At 42.5% G+C, this 19,937-nt stretch overlaps 1 protein-coding gene across 7 annotated transcripts in view; it reads left to right on the forward strand.

Moving 5' to 3' along the window:
* Nucleotides 1-19,937, forward strand: part of sycp2l (synaptonemal complex protein 2-like) — a 145,696-nt gene that overhangs the window by 62,982 nt on the left and 62,777 nt on the right. For all 7 annotated transcript variants that reach the window (XM_069913360.1, XM_069913359.1, XM_069913361.1 and 4 more), the window contains exons 16-17: nucleotides 17,641-17,692; nucleotides 17,769-17,832. In XM_069913360.1, coding sequence (XP_069769461.1) covers nucleotides 17,641-17,692; nucleotides 17,769-17,832 — 116 coding nt within the window. The remainder of the gene's footprint in view (nucleotides 1-17,640; nucleotides 17,693-17,768; nucleotides 17,833-19,937) is intronic.

The raw sequence follows: 19,937 nt of genomic DNA on the forward strand, positions 1-19,937 counted from the left end.
TTCAGCTGCAGTGGTCATTGACCCATAGGGTCATCTCCTCTGCTTTTTCTCAAATGGGCAGTGTTCTCCCATTTTCTTGTACCCTACGCCAGTCTTCTGCTTCCACTGAGCCTGAAACCCCTTGAGTGTGATGCTCAACATGGGCACTGTCATCTTGGTTCCAGACACCATGGATGCAGGATTTTTACTGTCAGCTCCTTTAAATCCTGCATGAGCCAATCGGTAGTTGGACTGGATGAAGGATTCTGTGTCTCCGCTCCCTGCACTCAATGGGTTTGCATCTCTGGCAATGCTGCCAATTTTGTAGAGATTCTGCCTGGTCCCAGGAAAACTAATGACAGGGTTGTATGTGGTGTTGTGTCTTTGCTCTAACAATAAATTTGAACTTGAATTTGATCCAATCTACTACATCATCTAAATTATTAATGTAGATTTCAAACAACTATAGAACCAGCACTAATCCTTGAAGCATGCCACTAATCCTAGGCCTCCAGTCAGAGAGGAAATCTTGCTTCATCTTGTATTTGTATGTGTGAGTTCTAATGCAACACATGGATGAAGGAAAAGGTTCTTTACTTTAAAGTTGATATTAACAGCACATGAGGCAAGCCATGAGACTGCAAGCCTCCATTACAGATCTTTCAAACTGCAGTGCCGTGCACTGTGTGTCAGTTCCCTGCTGGCAGCCAAGTCTAATCAAACAGTAACTATAATCGAGGCCTTACTAGTGGCCATGCAAAAGTGATCACTATCTTTACAGTCCATTTGCTGGCTTCAACAGAATAAATTTGAGGCTGGAATCTCATTGTAGATATCTCCATTGTTCTTCTGACCAGGTAACCCTGTGGCATGCCTGTAAACTTTTAACAACTTTCCTCAGTTTGGAAACCTTCCCTACACTATAAAATAATACCTTTTGTAAATGTTGGCTTTGCCTCAGTTTTTGACCACTAAGGCAATTACTTCTGAAATGAAACCTAAACTATCATTCTGTGTCTTTCTTCATGGTGGAAGACATGGTAATCATGCCAAAGTTTGGTATGCAGCACAATTCCTTTACTGATAGTATTGAGGTGCAATGAACTGGGATCCACTGGTAGTGTATTGTGCTGATGGCTGGCTCTGCACCTATCTGCTCACTTAGAACCCTGGTTTCCCACCTAAACCCAGAACCCTTCTGAAGACTACTGTGAGACCCTATCCTTAATTATAAGCTAATAAAGACATTTGTTCTTCCTCCAATAATGAGAACTTTTATTCATGCTACAATTTTGAGATTATTCCCTGACGATGGAAATGCTACTCAAGCCTGGTATGCTACTGATAGACCCTCTGTCACCTGATGCTGTTGAGGAGTTCACATACTAGCTAGACTGCTTCCAGGCCTACCTGAACACGACCAGAGACATCTTCCACACCGATTAACTCAGGAGTTCTGCACTTGTTTCGAGGGTATGAATGAAAGGGTATGCAGTCATCAGGGACTGCATTACAGATGATGCTGCCATCAAGGTGTTGAAGGCTAGGTATCTGAAGTTGCAGAATGAGGTCCTAGTGAGACATTGACTCACTCTATGTTGCCAATGGCCAGGAAAGACCATTGATGACTACCTCTGGATCTGTGGACACTTGCCAAGAAGTGCAGGTATGAAGTGGCTACGGGCTGCATTAGTGAGGAAGAACAGATCCGGGACACTCTAGTTGCGGGGGTCCACTCGAAGTACGTGAAGCAGTGACTGCTCGAGTCGGAAAAGAAGGACCTGGCTGGCCACGTCAAGCTGGCCAAATCGCTAGAACAGGCCAAGCTCAAGAACAGCTACATCGAAGCCAGCAAGCTCCTCACCCAGGTGAGCCCTTCCAAGGAACGGCTGCTCCCGCTACCCCTGCCCCAAGAGCTGCCGCTTCCAGTGCTAGGGAGTGCATTTTCTGCGGCAAGAGCCAGCATCCCTGATCTTGTTGCCTGGCAAAAGTGTGTTCCAGCTGTGGCAAGAAAGGACATTGGACGAGGGTTTGTCATCCGAGGGGAAGCCCATGGCCTGCACTGCTCCCGGATCCGATTCCAGCCCCAAATACACCAGAACTGACTTACTGTGCAACACCCTGACAGAGGGTATCAGTGAGGAAATGGCACGTAAAGGCTCGGTGGCCATCTTTCCATGACCCAAATTCAAACTTGCTGCTATCATCAGAGAATGAAGGAGGGCGGCCATCTTGCAGTGTCACGAGGTCGACATAATCTTACCCACGCAGGACAGCCCAGGATGGTAGGGACCACTTGAGTGAGGAGAATGGAGTCTCTGGTGACCTAGCCTCGATGGTCCTAGATCAGGATAGACTTGACCAGCTCAGTGACTGTGAAGGTAAACGAACATTCCACTAAATGGCTAATCGACAAGGACTCTACTGAAAGCTTCATAGACTCACAGACGATGCAAGAGTACAAAATAAAGATGGATCCTTCCAATTATCGCATGTTTCTCGCATCTCATTCGCATTCAACAACATTGTATAGTACATCTGTCGTTTGAAGAGGGTGAATTATGTTAATTTCACTTGTATATACTTTTTTTTTTGCTTAAATTTTTTATTTTTCACACCATAAACCACATTGACCAAGATATATACATTTTCCTTACAGTGTCATTTTCTCCCCCCCCTCCCATCCCACTCTCCCTACCTCCCCCATTCATTTAAAGTACAGAATCTAAGATACATTAAACCCGTCAAACAATGTTGTCACTCAATAAAAATAAACAAGAAGTTCCACTGAGTCAATTCTTTTCATTTCCTTCTCCTTTCGTTATTTTAGGTGGTAGATGTCCCCAGTAGGTTTTCTCTATTGTGTTTCATGTATGGCTCCCATATTTTTTCAAATATTTCAATATTATTTCTTAAATTATGTTATTTTTTCTAATGGAATACATTTATTCATTTCTATATACCATTGTTGTATTCTCAAGTTACCTTCTAATTTCCAGGTTGACATAATACATTTTTTTGCTACGGCTAGAGCTATCATAACAAATCTTTTTTGTGCACCATCCAAATCAAGTCCAAATTCTTTGTTTTTTATGTTACTTAGGAGGAAGGTCTCTGGGTTTTTTGGTATATTGTTTTCTGTAATTTTATTTAATATCTGGTTTAGATCTTCCCAAAATTTTTCCACTTTCTCACATGTCCAGATTGCATTAATTGTTGTTCCCATTTCTTTTTTACAATGAAAACATCTGTCAGATACTGTTGGGTCCCATTTATTTAACTTTTGAGGTGTAATGTATAGCCTGTGTATCCAGCTATATTGTATCATACGTAACCTCGTGTTTATTGTATTTCTCATCGTTCCAGAGCATAACTTCTCCCATGTTTCCTTCTTTATCTTTATGTTTAAATCTTGTTCCCATTTTTGTTTAGTTTTACCATTTGTTTCCTCATTCTCCTTTTCTTGCAGTTTAATATACATATTTGTTATAAATTTTTTGATTATCATTGTATCTATAATCACATATTCAAAATTACTTCCCTCTGGTAACCTCAGACTGCTTCCCAATTTGTCCTTCAAGTAGGATCTCAGTTGGTAGTATGCCAACACTGTATCTTGAGTTATATTATATTTATCCTTCATTTGTTCAAAGGATAGTAATTTATTTCCTGAAAAACAATTTTCTATTCTTTTGATCCCTTTTTTCTCCCATTCTTTAAAGGAAAGGTTATCTATTGTAAAAGGGATTAACTGATTTTGCGTCAGTATTAGTTTTGGTAATTGGTAATTTGTTTTATTCCTTTCTACATGAATCTTCTTCCAAATATTGAGCAGATGATGTAATACTGGAGAACTCCTACGTTGTACCAATTTTTCATCCCATTTATATAATATATGTTCAGGTATCTTCTCCCCTATTTTATCTAGTTCTAATCTAGTCCAATCTGGCTTTTCCCTTGTTTGATAAAAATCTGATAGGTATCTTAATTGTGCGGCTCTATAATAATTTTTAAAGTTTGGCAGTTGTAAGCCTCCTTGTTTATACCATTCTGTTAATTTATCTAGTGCTATCCTCGGTTTCCCCCCTTTCCATAAAAATTTCCTTATTATTTTCTTTAACTCCTTGAAGAATTTCTCTGTCAGGTGTATTGGCAATGCCTGAAATAGGTATTGTATCCTTGGGAAAATGTTCATTTTAATACTGTTTATCCTTCCTATTAGTGTTAGTGGTAAATCTTTCCAATGCTCTAAATCGTCCTGTAATTTTTTCATTAGTGAATAATAATTGAGTTTATATAGATGGCCAAGGTTTTTATTTACTTGTATACCTAGGTATCTTATTGCTTGCATTTGCCATCTGAATGGTGATTCCTTCTTAAATTTTGAGAAATCCGCATTATTCATTGGCATTGCTTCACTTTTATTTGCGTTAATCTTGTAACCCGACACTTCTCCATATTCCTTCAATTTCTTATGTAATTCTTTTATTGATAATTCTGGTTCTGTTAAGTATACTATCACATCATCTGTAAATAAACTGATTTTATATTCCTTGTCTTTTATTTTTATCCCTTTTATTTTATTTTCTGTTCTTATCAATTCTGCTAGTGGTTCTATAGCTAACGCGAACAATAAGGGTGATAGTGGGCATCCCTGCCTTGTTGATCTGCTTAAATTAAATTGCTTTGATATATATCCATTTACTGTCACTTTTGCCAATGGCCCCTTATATAATGCTTTAATCCAATTAATATACTTCTCTGGTAAACTGAATTTTTGCAATACTTTGAATAAATAATTCCATTCTACTCTGTCAAAGGCCTTCTCTGCGTCTAAAACAACTGCTACTGTTGGCGCTTTACTCCTTTCTACTGCATGAATTAAGTTAATAAATTTACAAATATTGTCTGTTGTTCGTCTTTTTTAAATAAATTCAGTTTGGTCTAGATTTACCATTTTAGGTACATAATCGACTAATCTGTTTGCTAATAGTTTAGCTATTATCTTATAATCTGTGTTAAGTAATGATATTGGTCTATATGACGCTGGTGTGAGTGGATCTTTCCCTGTCTTTGGTATTACTGTAATTATTGCTGTTTTGCATGAATCTGGTAAGCTTTGTGTTTTGTCAGTCTGGTTGATTACTTCCAGGAGTGGAGGAATTAATAAATCTTTAAATGTTTTATAGAATTCTATTGGGAATCCATCCTCTCCTGGTGTTTTATTATTTGGTAGTTTTTTTATTATCTCTTGTATTTCTACTATTTCAAATGGTTCTGTTAATTTATTTTGTTCCTCTATTTGTAATTTTGGTAGTACAATTTTAGTTAAAAATTCATCTATTTTGTCTTCTTTCCCTTCATTTTCAATTTGGTATAATTGTTCATAGAATTCTCTGAAGTTTTCATTAATCTCCGTTGGATTATATGTGATTTGTTTGTCTTTTTTCCTTGATGCCAATACCATTCTCTTAGTTTGTTCTGTCTTAAGCTGCCATGCTAGAATTTTGTGTGTTTTTCCCCAGTTCATATTTCTATTTTTTCTTCATTATTAGTTGTGTCTTCCTTCATTGCTAATTCTTTTTCTATATTTACTATTTCCCTTTCCAACTGCTCTGTTTCCTGATTGTAGTCCTTCTTCATCTTGGTTACATAACTTATTATTTGCCCTCTGATGAACGCTTTCATTGCGTCCCATAGTATAAACTTATCGTTCACTGATTCCGTATTTATTTCAAAGTACATTTTAATTTGTCTTTCAATGAATTCTCCAAAATCCTGCCTTTTAAGTAGCATGGAGTTTAATCTCCATCTGTACATTCTTGGAGGGATGTCCTCTAACTCTATTGTCAATATCAGGGGTGAGTGGTCCGATAATATTCTAGCTTTATATTCTGTTTTTCTTACTCTGTCTTGCATACGAGCTGATAACAGGAATAGGTCTATTCTTGAGTATGTTTTATGTCTACCCGAATAATATGAATATTCCTTTTCCTTTGGGTGTTGTTTCCTCCATATATCCAAAAGTTGCATTTCTTGCATCGATTTAATTATAAATTTGGTTACTTTGTTCTTTCTGTTAAATTTTTTCCCAGTTTTATCCATATTTGAATCCAAGTTAAGGTTGAAATCTCCTCCTATTAATATGTTCCCTTGCGTGTCTGCTATCTTCAAAAAAAATCTTGCATAAATTTTTGATCATCTTCGTTAGGTGAATATACATTGAGTAAATTCCAAAACTCCGAATATATCTGACATTTTATCATTACGTATCTCCCTGCTGGATCTATTATTTCCTCTTCTATTTTAATTGGTACATTTTTACTGATTAATATAGCTACTCCTCTAGCTTTTGAATTATATGACGCTGCTGTTACATGTCCTACCCAATCTCTCTTTAATTTCTTATGCTCCATTTCAGTTAAATGTGTTTCTTGCACGAATGCTATATCAATTTTTTCTTTTTTCAGTAAATTTAGCAGTTTCTTCCTTTTGATTTAGTTATGTATTCCATTAATATTTAAAGTCATATAGTTCAGTGTAGCCATTTCATACTTTGTTTATATTCCCTTTCCGTTTCTCCATCTTCACCTTTCCTTCTTATCCATTTCTGCTTTCTTATTTTGAACACATTATAAGACAACATTTCTAAAACATCAAACATTTTCCTTATTCTCCTATCTAAAACTCCTTTAACCCCATTCTTCCCTCCCCCTCCTGAGTTGCCCTTTATCCCTTGTCGGGCAACCACATCTCCCCTCTCCATTTGGATTTGCAAATTCACTCGCAAGCGTCAACTGATTTTGGAGTGACCGTAACTCCTCCCCACCCAGCCCCCCCGGAAAAGATTTCAATTTTCATATATAACAAAGGTCACTCTTTTAATTCCCTCCTTATTTCCTCTGTTCCCTTTCCTTCTCTTATTAATTCTTATCTATACTCTATATATTTTCCTCTAAATACGGATACACTCATGTACACACATATATACATACACATCTATATATATACACATACATATAGTTCGTGGTCATTTTTACTCTCATTACATGTCTTCATCTCTCTGCTTGTTTTGTAGTTGTTCTGCAAATTTTCGTGCTTCCTCCGGATCCGAGAATAGTCTGTTTTGTTGCCCTGAAATAACTATTTTAAGTACCGCTGGGTACTTTAACATAAATTTATATCCTTTTTTCCATAGGATCGTTTTTGCTGTATTGAACTCCTTACTCTTCTTCAGGAGTTCAAAACTTATGTCTAGATAGAAAAAAATTTTTTGACCTTTGTATTCCAGTGGCTTTTTGTCTTCTCTTATTTTCTTCATTGCTTTCTCCAATATATTTTCTCTTGTTGTATATCTTAAGAATTTTACTAAAATGGATCTTGGTTTTTGCTGCGGCTGTGGTTTCAGGGCTAGTGTTCTATGTGCCCTCTCTATTTCCATTTCTTCCTGTAATTCTGGTCTTCCTAAGACCCTGGGGATCCAATCTTTTATAAATTCTCTCATATTCTTGCCTTCTTCATCTTCTTTAAGGCCCACTATCTTTATATTATTTCTTCTATTTCTTTGGCTTGGCTTCGCGGACGAAGATTTATGGAGGGGGTAAAAGTCCACATCAGCTGCAGGCTCGTTTGTGGCTGACAAGTCCGATGCGGGACAGGCAGACACGGTTGCAGCGGTTGCAAGGGAAAATTGGTTGATTGGGGTTGGGTGTTGGGTTTTTCCTCCTTTGTCTTTTGTCAGTGAGGTGGGCTCTGCGGTCTTCTTCAAAGGAGGTTGCTGCCCGCAAAACTGTGAGGCGCCAAGATGCACGGTTTGAGGCGATATCAGCCCACTGGCGGTGGTCAATGTGGCAGGCACCAAGAGATTTCTTTAGGCAGTCCTTGTACCTTTTCTTTGGTGCACCTCTGTCACGGTGGCCAGTGGAGAGCTCGCCATATAACACGATCTTGGGAAGGCGATGGTCCTCCATTCTGGAGACGTGACCCACCCAGCGCAGCTGGATCTTCAGCAGCGTGGACTCGATGCTGTCGACCTCTGCCATCTCGAGTACTTCGACGTTAGGGATGAAAGCGCTCCAATGGATGTTGAGGATGGAGCGGAGACAACGCTGGTGGAAGCGTTCTAGGAGCCGTAGGTGATGCCGGTAGAGGACCCATGATTCGGAGCCGAACAGGAGTGTGGGTATGACAACGGCTCTGTATACGCTTATCTTTGTGAGGTTTTTCAGTTGGTTGTTTTTCCAGACTCTTTTGTGTAGTCTTCCAAAGGCGCTATTTGCCTTGGCGAGTCTGTTGTCTATCTCATTGTCGATCCTTGCATCTGATGAAATGGTGCAGCCGAGATAGGTAAACTGGTTGACTGTTTTGAGTTTTGTGTGCCCGATGGAGATGTGGGGGGGCTGGTAGTCATGGTGGGGAGCTGGCTGATGGAGGACCTCAGTTTTCTTCAGGTTGACTTCCAGGCCAAACATTTTGGCAGTTTCAGCAAAGCAGGACGTCAAGCGCTGAAGAGCTGGCTCTGAATGGGCAACTAAAGCGGCATCGTCTGCAAAGAGTAGTTCACGGACAAGTTTCTCTTGTGTCTTGGTGTGAGCTTGCAGGTGCCTCAGATTGAAGAGACTGCCATCCGTGCGGTACCGGATGTAAACAGCGTCTTCATTGTTGGGGTCTTTCATGGCTTGGTTCAGCATCATGCTGAAGAAAATTGAAAAGAGGGTTGGTGCGAGAACACAGCCTTGCTTCACGCCATTGTTAATGGAGAAGGGTTCAGAGAGCTCATTGCTGTATCTGACCCGACCTTGTTGGTTTTCGTGCAGTTGGATAATCATGTTGAGGAACTTTGGGGGACATCCGATGCGCTCTAGTATTTGCCAAAGCCCTTTCCTGCTCACGGTGTCGAAGGCTTTGGTGAGGTCAGCAAAGGTGATGTAGAGTCCTTTGTTTTGTTCTCTGCACTTTTCTTGGAGCTGTCTGAGGGCAAAGACCATGTCAGTAGTTCCTCTGTTTGCGCGAAAGCCGCACTGTGATTCTGGGAGAATATTCTCAGCGACACTAGGTTTTATTCTATTTAGTAGAATCCTAGCGAAGATTTTGCCTGCAATGGAGAGCAACGTGATTCCCCTGTAGTTTGAGCAGTTTGATTTCTCGCCTTTGTTTTTGTACAGGGTGATGATGGTGGCATCACGAAGATCCTGAGGCAGTTTTCCTTGGTCCCAACAAAGCTTGAAAAACTCATGCAGTTTGGCATGCAGACTTTTGCCGCCAGCCTTCCAGACCTCTGGGGGGATTCCATCCATACCTGCTGCTTTGCCACTTTTCAATTGTTCGATTGCCTTATATGTCTCATCCAGGGTGAGGACCTCGTCCAGCTCTAGCCTTAGGGGCTGTTGAGGGAGCTGGAGCAGGGCGGAATCTTGGACTGAGCGGTTGGCACTGGAAAGAGATTGGAAGTGTTCTGACCATCGGTTGAGGATGGAGATCTTGTCGCTGAGGAGGACTTTGCCGTCTGAGCTGCGCAGCGGGCTTTGGACTTGGGGTGAGGGGCCGTACACAGCCTTTAGAGCCTCGTAGAAGCCCCTGAAGTCGCCAATGTCCGCGCTGAGCTGGGTTCGTTTGGCGAGGCTAGTCCACCACTCATTTTGGATCTCCCGGAGTTTGCGCTGAAGATGGCTGCATGCGCGACAGAAAGCTTGTTTCTTCTCTGGACAGGACGGCTTTGTAAGGTGAGCCTGGTGGGCAGCTCGCTTCTTTGCCAGCAGCTCCTGGATTTCCTGGCTGTTTTCGTCAAACCAGTCCTTGTTTTTCCTGGAGGAGAAGCCCAGTACCTCTTCAGTGGATTGCAGTATGATAGTCTTCAACTGATCCCAGAGGGTTTCAGGGGACGGGTCCGTGAGGCGGGTTGCATCGTCGAGCTTTGCTTTGAGGTTTGCCTTGAAGTTTCCTCTCGCTTCGTCTGACTGCAGGTTTCCAACATTGAACCTCTCTCTGGGGGCTTTGCTGTTCCTGGGCTTTGGCTTGAAGTGAAGGTTGAGCTTGCAGCGAACCAGCCGGTGGTCAGTGTGGCATTCCGCGCTAGGCATGACCCTGGTGTGGAGCACATCTCGTTTGTCACTTTCTCGCACCAGGATGTAGTCCAGGAGGTGCCAGTGTTTGGATCGGGGATGCATCCAGGTGGTCTTAAGGCTGTCCCTCTGCTGAAAAAGGGTGTTTGTAATGACAAGCCGCTGTTCTGCGCAGAGCTCCAACAGGAGGCGCCCATTGTCGTTGCACTTGCCGACGCCATGCTTGCCCAGGATTCCTGGCCAGGTTTCTGAGTCTTTGTCTATCTTCTGAGCTAACAGCTCTTGTGCCTCTTTAACTTTTTTATTAGATTCTTCTAATTTCTCTTTTAAGTTCTCTACCTCCATTTCTACAATTATTTCTCATTCTTCCACATTGTCCACTCTTTTTCCTATCTCTGATATGACCATCTCTATTTTATTCATTTTTTCTTCTGCACTCTTAATTCTTTTTATTTAATTAAATTCTTGTAATTGCCATTCTTTTACTGATTCCATATATTCTTTAAAAAAAAAATATATCCATTGTCCTGCCTTTCCCTTCTTCTTCCATTTCTCTATGTTCTTCTTCTTCCTCTGGGTTGGCCATTTGTTGTTTCCTTGTTTTCTTTTTGTTCTCTTCTTTCTTGTTCTCATTGTTTTCTGTGTTCTCTTCCTGTTGCTTTGTTGCATCTGTCACTCTCAGCTGTGGAGATCGACTCCTCAGCTGTTCCCCCCTCCCGTCAGTGTTTTTCTCATGCGCATCGCGCATGCGCGACTCCTCGCGCATGTGCGGTTGCGCACTTTTACTTGGCTCCGCGAACCATTTTTGTAGTCCCGAGCTCAGGACTTCGACTGACCTGAGGGAGCGGGCTTCTCTCTCCGCAGCGGGCCTCCTCGGACAGGTAAGGCTTTCACCTTCTTCTTCCGACGTTCTTTCTTCTTCTCTTCTTCCCGTTGCTTTCAACTTTTCTCTTTTCCCTACCATTTTCTTCTCACCTTTACTTTTACTTTGTTTTAATTTTTATTCTTGTACCTTTGTGTTTTGTGTGTTTTTTTTTTCAACTTTTCCGGAGAGGGCTGGAGTTCCCTGACCGGCCACTACTCCATCACGTGACTCCCTCCACTTGTATATACTTGATGAATTGTGTGCTCCAGTGTTGGACTTCCTGTGTCACCTTAAAGGCTTGACCTTGAAATATTCTGGTCACCTCCCCCCCCCCACCCCCTGTAACGGTTCGGAACAGAGGCCCCCTAAAATCTAAACCCACATGCAGCCTCTCCACACTGAATATCACCCCCACCCCTCCTCTGTTCCCGAATCTGTCCTCAGACTGCAAACCCAAGAGCAGGAGGTACAGTACAGCAGATTAAGATTTTATAAAGTCTGAGGCACAACATCTGCTCAACGAAGGTGTCATTGAACCTAGCACTGGCTTGTGGAGAGCGTAAGTGGTAGTGGTAACTGGGGAAAACAAGTCCAGGCTAGTAATTGACTATAGCCAAACTTTAATTGGTACACACTCCTGGATGCACACCCCCTCCCTTGAATTTCAGACATGGTGAATGATATTGTGCAGTATCTGATCTATTCAACCATTGACCTGAAAGCTGCTTATTACCTGCCAATCTGTTCCAAGGACTGTCTATATGCGCCATTTGAGGCTAGCAGTCATCTCTATCAATTCCGGAGAGTCCCTTTTGGTATTAATAATGGGATTTCTATCTTCCAGAAGCAGATGGACAGAATGGTGAATGAGAATGGGTTGAAGGCTACCTTCCCCGACCTCGATAACGTCACCATCTGTGGCCACACCATGGAAGGCCATGACGCCAACCTCTAGAGTTTTCTCTACGCAGCAAAAGCCCTGAACCTCACTTATAACTCTGACAAGTGCGTGTTCAAGACTAATTGGCTGGCTATCCTTGACTATGTGGTGGAGAATGGCTTCATTAGCCCCAATCCGGATAGGATGCACAGCCGTTAGAGCTCCCCATCCCTAGGACCATAAAGGCTTTGAGGAGATGCCTGGTGTTTTTTTCATATTTTGCCCAGTGGATCCTTCGATACACTGATAAAGTTTGCCCTCTCTTAAAACCCACTAAATTCCCCCTCGGTTGAAGCCCAAATGGCTTTTAACTACTTCCGGAACCACATTTCGAAAGCTGCCATGCATGTGGTAGATGAGAATATACCTTTCCAAGTGGAAAGCAATGCTTTGGATGTAGCCCTGGTCGCTACCCTCAACCAGGTGGGCAAACTGGTTGCATTTTCTTTGCAGACGTTACAAGGCCACAAGCTCTGGAACCCATCAATGGAAAAGGAGGCTCAAGCCCTTATAGAAGCTGTAAGGCACTGGGGACACTACCTGGCTGGTAGAAGATATATTCTCCTCACTGACCAGCACTCTGTTGCATTCATGTTCAATAATGACAAGATTGCTAGGTGGAGGATTGAGCTCTCCGCCTACAATTATGACATTACCTATTGGCCAGGAGCCCTTAATGACCCTCCAGATGCCTTATCCAGAGGAAGCTGTGCCTCCGCGCTCACCGGCCAACTGTGGTCTCTGCATCATGAGCTCTGCCATCCAGGGGTTACCCGCGTGGCTCATTTTGTCAAGGTGTGCAATCTGCCCTACTCCATGGAAGATGTCAGGGAAATGACCAGGTCTGTGCGGAGTTCAAGCTGCACTTCTACCGCCCCTCAACGGCGCACCTAATCAAGTCATCCAGGCCCTTCGAATGGCTCAGTGTCTATTTTAAGGGACCTCTCTCCTCCACGAACAGGAACACCTTCTTCCTCTCTATCATTGATGAGTACTCCCGCTTCCCATTCACCATCCCATGTCCAAACACGTCCACTTCATCAGTCAAAGGCCCTAGACTCCATTTTCGCCCTGTTTGGGTATCCCAGCTACATTCATAGCGAACGGGGCTCAGCCTTTGAGCGATGAGCTACATCAGTACCTGTTGGAAAGCAGCATCATGTCCAGCAGGACTACTAGCTACAACCCCTGGGTGGACAGGCAGGTTGAAAAGGAGAATGCCACGGTCTGGATGGCTGTCAAACTGGCTCTGAGGTCAAAAGGGCACCTCATAGGGTTGTTGTAGGGGTGGCCAGTGTGCGCCCCTTCTCACAAATACATACTGGCAAGTCTTTAAGTCCCTTGGAATGTTAAGTTTGGGCTGGCCATGTGGTGGGGGTTGCCATGGGGCTAAGGACCCCAGATTTCACTGCAGATTCGTGAAGTTGCCATGGGGTCTTCAGGGCATTTGTCGGAGGCCAGAAACTCCTCAGGAATGATGACATGTGTGCTGAAGGCTATCTCTACTGCTGAGGCATTGAAGTCATCCTTTGGCGCAGTTTTATGGAGTCTAGGTGTGGGGAGGATAACTCGGCTTCCCCCAGAGGTAGAGTCTGAAAAATTCTGGTGTTCACCAAGCACTGTCCCTTGAGGTCGACAAGCAAGCAGTGGGCACGAAGGAAGTCGGCCCCAGGAGCAGTTGCACCACTGCCACAAGGGTGAAGGTCCATGTAAAGTGGCTGTTGCCAAACCGAAGGGGTATGGTGTGGGTACCAAAAGTCTGAATGGAAAAGCTGTTGGCTGTCCTTTGTGCTGGGCCCTGTTTACCTTTGCAGGTGTCGAGGCCTGCAAAGGTAGGATGTTATCTCAGTGCCAGTTTTAGCCAGGAAATGCCTGTCCGACAAGGAGTCCCAGATGTAGGGGAGGCTATCATGTGGGCCAACCAACGCAGCCATCAATGACAGTTGGCTAGGGCTTTTCCCAGAAACCCACAGGGTGGTTGAAATCAATGGGCCTTTACACCCCATCGCTGATGATAGTAGCATAACTGTCTCAGGGTATTGCCTCTCCACTGGACTTGATCTCACAGGTAGATGTTTGTGGGGCTTGCTGATATGGTCTACAATGGCACTGGTGTCCTTCACTCTCCAGAGCATGTCCAACCAGGCCGTGACCATCTGGGGATCGCTGAAGTCCTCATCCATGAGCAAGAGTCTGATATCCTTGGGCAGCTGCTCCAGAAAGATCTGCTCGAAGAGCAGGCAAGACTTGTGGCCCTCGGCTTGAGTGAGCATCTCACTCAGTAGGGCAGATGGGGCACCGTCCCCCAATCCATCCATGTGCAGTCATCGGGTGGCACACTCACATCGGGAGAGCATGAAAGTGCTGGTTAACAGCACTTTGAGGGCCACATACTTGCCTTGCTCTGGAGGCTGCCGTAGGAAATCCACGACTCTTGCTGCTGTATCCTGATTGATGGCATTCACGATGTAGAAGTAGTGGGTGTTGGCGGCGATGTGCCAAAGCTGGAACTGAGCCTTGGCCTGCTCGAACCAAGATGTTGGGAGCCTGAGAGAGACTAAGTGGATGGTCGCTGGCTCTGCTTGATCCATCATCTTTGGGTTCAACTGCTGGTTGGTCCTGTCAGGATCATCAATGTAGTGTTTGTGTTATACAAGCGTGGAGAAGAACGACATGCACACCAAAACCTTGGAAAACAAGACTGGTTTATTGTTCTGGCTGTCACACTTATATGGGCCCCAAGTGCTGATGTCAGGGCCCTGCATCATCAGAGTTCCGACCTGGGATTGGCCAGTGTTCCCACCAGAGTTTCCCATCTTCTCGCTGTGTGGAGGTCACCTGAGACAATGGTCAGTATTACCTCCAGGTCTGCACGGTTGCTGTGCTCATTGGCTATTTTGGCGGCTTGTCCATGTCTCCGTGTGCAGGCTGCTCCATGGTATCAAATTAGAGGACACCGAATTTGCAGGAATGTATAGACGGTTTGAATAAGTGGGCACGGCTCTGTAATTGATCAAAACACAGAAATGCTGGAGGAACTCAGCTAGTCTCGCCACATTCATAGGAAGTAATGAAGTTGAAGACGGGTTCAGGCCCGAAAACTCAGATGTATATGGATGCTGCAAGACCTGCTGAATTCCTCCAACATTTGAATTTTTATTAAAATAGTAAATTGGACTTTGTAGAAATGCACAAAATAATGATAGGAAAAGATCAGATAGAATCAGGAAGGTAGTTTCCACTTGCTGGTGAGATGAGAACTGGAGAGCACAGCCCCAAGATTCAAGGGATTAGATTTAAGACAGAGATGAAGAGGAACTGCTTCTCCCAGAGATCAATGAATCTGGAATTCTCTGCTGCAGTAAATATATTTAAGACACTAATAATGACCAATAGGGGAATTGAAGGTTATGGAGATCGACCATGATTTTACAGAATGGCAGAATAGTGGAGCACGGCCAACTCCTGCTCCCGTTTCTTGTGTTCATATTTGATTACAGTGCCATGGTGTAGAGCGTGTCGAAAGAACCAAAGACTTGTTGATCCAAACCAAGACTTTTATTAACTAAAAGACTGGAGCATATCACAAGCAGGTCGACCAGTCCAGAATGACTTGGTCTGGCGAGGAGTAATCCTTTAAGACCTGTCAGTAAGTGTGGCTACACTCTCAGCCAATCACAGTCATCCTACACTACAATCTGTGGATATAACACATTGGTGATGGAATCTGTACTATCACACATGGCTTGAATTGTAAACAAATCCCGGACCTGAATAACAAGAATTGTGAGAGGAGACTAAAGCAAAGGTTTGGAGTTTGCATTGCACTCATCCATTGACCCATGTCACTGTGCAATTGGCTTGGCCACCTCTTGACGATACAAAATGGGTAAGGATCTGAACAAGCCCTGGCTATAAGATTTGGAAGAGTGCAAAAATCTTAATTGGAAATAATTAGAATGGTTTTTTTTTAATTTTTAAATTTTTCACACTGTGAACCATATCAATCAAAATGCATACAAACATTTCCCTCTTAAATATACACAGTGGCATTTTCTCCCCTTTTTTTTTCCCCCTACCTTTCCTCCCCCCTTCCCACCCCCCTCCAAATCCATTAAACGTTCAACATATACAATACAATAAAACCATTAAACAATGTCATCACACAATGAAAATAAACAAGAAAATTGTGTCATCTACTTTTACACACTGGATCAAGTCATTTTATCTTATCATTTTATCATTTTAGGGGGTGGAGGTCCGAGGCAAGCCCTCTCTCTTGTGTTCCATGTACGGTTCCCAAATTTGTTCAAATAATGTGACTTTATTTTTTAAATTACATGTTATTTTTTCCAATGGAATACATTTATTAATTTCCATGTACCATTGCTGTACTCTCAGGCTCTCTTCTGATTTCCAAGTTGACATTATACATTTTTTTGCTACAGCTAAGGCTATCATAATAAATCTTTTTTGCGCTTCATCCAGTTTGAGGCCTAATTCTTTACTTCTTATATTACCCCTCCATAAATCTTCGTCCGCGAAGCCAAGCCAAAGAAGAAAATATTACTTAGAAGAAAGATCTCTGGATTTTTTGATATGTTGCTTTTTGTGATTTTATTTAATACCTGATTTAGATCTTCCCAAAACTTTTCCATTTTCTCACATGCTCAAATTGCATGTACTGTTGTTCCCATTTCCTTCTTACAGTGAAAACATCTGTCTGATAATGTTGGTTCCCATTTATTTAACTTTTGGGGTGTGATATATAACCTGTGTAACCAATTATACTGTATCATACGTAACCTTGTGTTTATTATATTCTTCATAGTTCCAGAGCATAACTTTTCCCATATTTCATTTTTTAATCCTTATGTTTAAATCTTTTTCCCACTTTTGTTTGGGTTTATAGCTTATTTCATCATTTTCCTTCTCTTGCAGCTTGATGTACATGTTCGTTATAAATTTTTTTATTATCATTGTTTCTGTATCAGATATTCAAAGCTGCTTCCTTCTGGTAACCTCAGTCTGTTTCCCATTTTATCATTTAAGTAGACTTTCAGTTGATGGTATGCAAACATTGTACCATGAGTTATTCCATATTTGTACTTCATTTGTTCAAATGTTAATAAATTAGGAAATAATTAGAATGTTTTAAAGAAAATTAAAACAAATGTTTACTGTAAAGATGTTCTTTCTTGACAGCTTTAGCTTCTGTGTTGCAAAGAATGGACTTGGATGTCCTGCATCATATCAAACAGAATAAGCTCGGTGCCACCTCTGACCTTCTTTGTGGAAGATATTATTGGTACATTGGCAGGGTATGGCCAGAAAAGTTTGGGACCCAATATTTCTCGGATTCCTGAACTTTTAAGAATAAATGCTATCAAAGTCCAAACCAGCAATTTCTATTAAATCATTTGAGATAGTGCATGCTTGAAAATGGACTTGAATGTTGCTGAATGAGGATCTTTGAAACTTAACATTGGTCAGTGGAGACTCCTTTGCAGCATCGAAACGTGACAACCATTAAGTTTGGGGGAATCGAGGAATATGGATTCAATGCAGGAAAGTGACTGAGGTAAAAAGGTCTATGACTTGATTGAATGTTGCTGTATACACAGGGATTGAATAGTTTTCCCCTGATCCATTTGAGTTGTCACATAACAACTTGTTCTCGGATGTGCATATTCACTTGGAAGTCCTCATTTTTTAATGTATTCAAAATCCTTTTTCTGATCTTCAGGGACAAATGTTTTAATTATTTACCTTTTTTTTTCTTGAATTTTTAACAGGATACCCATCCCCCTATGGAAATAGAATCAAAGCAAGATGTGGAAGATGCAGGTTAGCATTCTTCAAATTGTGTTTTGTATCCCAATTACAAGAGAAGTGATATATAAATCCCTCTCTTTATGAACAGAGATGCAGATGTCAGATGAAAAGCTCAACCTGACTTCGAAACATGAAAGAATGAAAAGTAAACTGTAAGTACCAAACTTCTATGCTGCTCATCTCCACAGGATCAGATTTTTGTTTAATAATGCTAATGGTTGGTGGTTCCTCCTGTCTGTTGTAAGAAACAAACAGTGTCTGTTAATGAAGCTGATTGTGTTGCTCGATACGACAATAACATGTTCAAATTTGCAGATAATCCCACGGTAGTGGGTTGTATAAAGGGAGGGGATGAGTCTGCATACAGAGGAAAATTGAAAACTTTGTTGAATTGTGCTCCAACAACAATGTCACCAAAACAAAGGAACCAATTGTGGACTTCAGGAAAGGAAAACTAAAGATATACCATCCAGTGATCATTGGGAGAATCAGAGGTGGAGAGGATGAATAAATTTAAGTTCCTGGGAGTCACTCTCTCTGGATCTTTCCTGGACCCAACACACTAATGGGATTTGTGAAGAAAGCACGTCAACATCTCTACTTCCTCTGGAGGTTTGGTATGACACCAGAAACCCTGGCAAATTTCTACAGAGGTCTGGTGTGCAGTCCAGCTGCATCACAGTCTGGTATGGGAACACCAATACCCCTGAGCTTAAAGCCCTCCAAAAGGTAGTGGACACAGCCCAGGACATCACAGGCAAAACTCTCCTCACTGAGTACATCCTCACCACCAGCACACGCTCTGTTCTTGCTGTTGCCATCAGCTCGCAGCAGCAGGTTCAGGAACAGGTGCTACCCCTCTGCCCTCAACAACAAACTCAATCAGAGACTCATTTCAGGACTCTTGTGCTTTTTATTGATTTTTTAAAAAAAATTCTCTCCGTGTTGCAGTCAGTTTGTTTGTATTTATTATCTGTTTACAATTCTTTGTTGTTTACATGTTTATTCTGTGTATAGTTTTTTTTGCACTACTAATTAGTCATAATTCTTGGGCATCCACAGGAATAAGAATCTCAGGGTCGTATATGATGCCATATGATTTCGGACAATAAATCTGAAATCTGACTAGACATTCACTTAAACGTGGAAAAACAGAGAACCAAAAAACTGCTGATGCTGGAATCTTAAGTAACCAAAGAGGTTGCTGGAGGAATTCAATACATCAGGCAGCATCCGTGGGCAGAAATGGACAGTCAAGATTTTGGGTTGGGGCTCTTTATTGACACTAAAGGAGGAAGGGGTGATATGGCAGCGCTGCAGCGGAGTAAAACATTGCTCTGAAGGGTTCATCTATCCAGTCCTAAAGCTGATGGCTCCATGTAGACTTTAAAAGGCCTCTTGAGAGAGATGATGGTGTTGTATTTTGAAAACCTGCAACCACTGGGGTCTGTGCCCAAGATGGTGGCATCAATGGTCAGCAGCGGTCATGAGGGGCTGCAAACTCTGGGGGAGCAGTGAACTGAAGCAGGGCTCCAGAAGTGGAGAGAACATGCCCCCCCCCCCACTGTGGGGAAGGAAAGGCAAAAAAGATGACAGAATGTGGAGCCCAGAGGTGAACCAGTGAGAGGCTCAGCAGCTGAGGGACCGACACAGGCCGCAGGCGACACTGTCGGGGAATCCACATAGGCTGCAAAATTCTGGAGACTGGTTCATGAGAACAAGGTATCGGAGCTGGGATTTGAGTGGGTGCTGAGGGCAAGAAGGGCTACCAATGGGCCTCAGGCGCTGAAGGCTTCCAGATCGTGTCAGAGGTTTGGACCTGGAGCTTGAGTTGCCAATGTATCGAGCAGGACTCTGAGCTGCTGCAGAGGTTCTGGGAGTGCTGGAGGTGAATCCATGGACACTTAGTGACTCTGAAGGGATTCTCCTTTGCTTCTATTTCTCTCTTACTCTAAGGGATGCTGAATGCCACTAATGGCAACTCTTTGTTGGCCTTCTAACAGGCAGTAGGCAGCTTCGTATTATTTTCTACATTCTCTACTATTACATGGCAATGAAGAATCTTGAGTATGGGAAGGGGCTAAGAGGTGATATAATATGTGTCAGAAATTGGGGGAAGTGGATAGAGAGTCATACCACTTGGTGGGAGTGGGTGTTTGGTGTTGGAGGGAGAAATAAGAACAAGAGTAGCTTGAGGTGAGATAGCAAGAGTGTAACCAGATGGAGATTAGTTTCACTTAAAATTGTATATAAAGTA

This window comes from Narcine bancroftii, chromosome 1 (assembly GCF_036971445.1).
Source record: "Narcine bancroftii isolate sNarBan1 chromosome 1, sNarBan1.hap1, whole genome shotgun sequence".
In the NCBI taxonomy this organism is placed as follows: Eukaryota; Metazoa; Chordata; class Chondrichthyes; order Torpediniformes; family Narcinidae; genus Narcine; species Narcine bancroftii.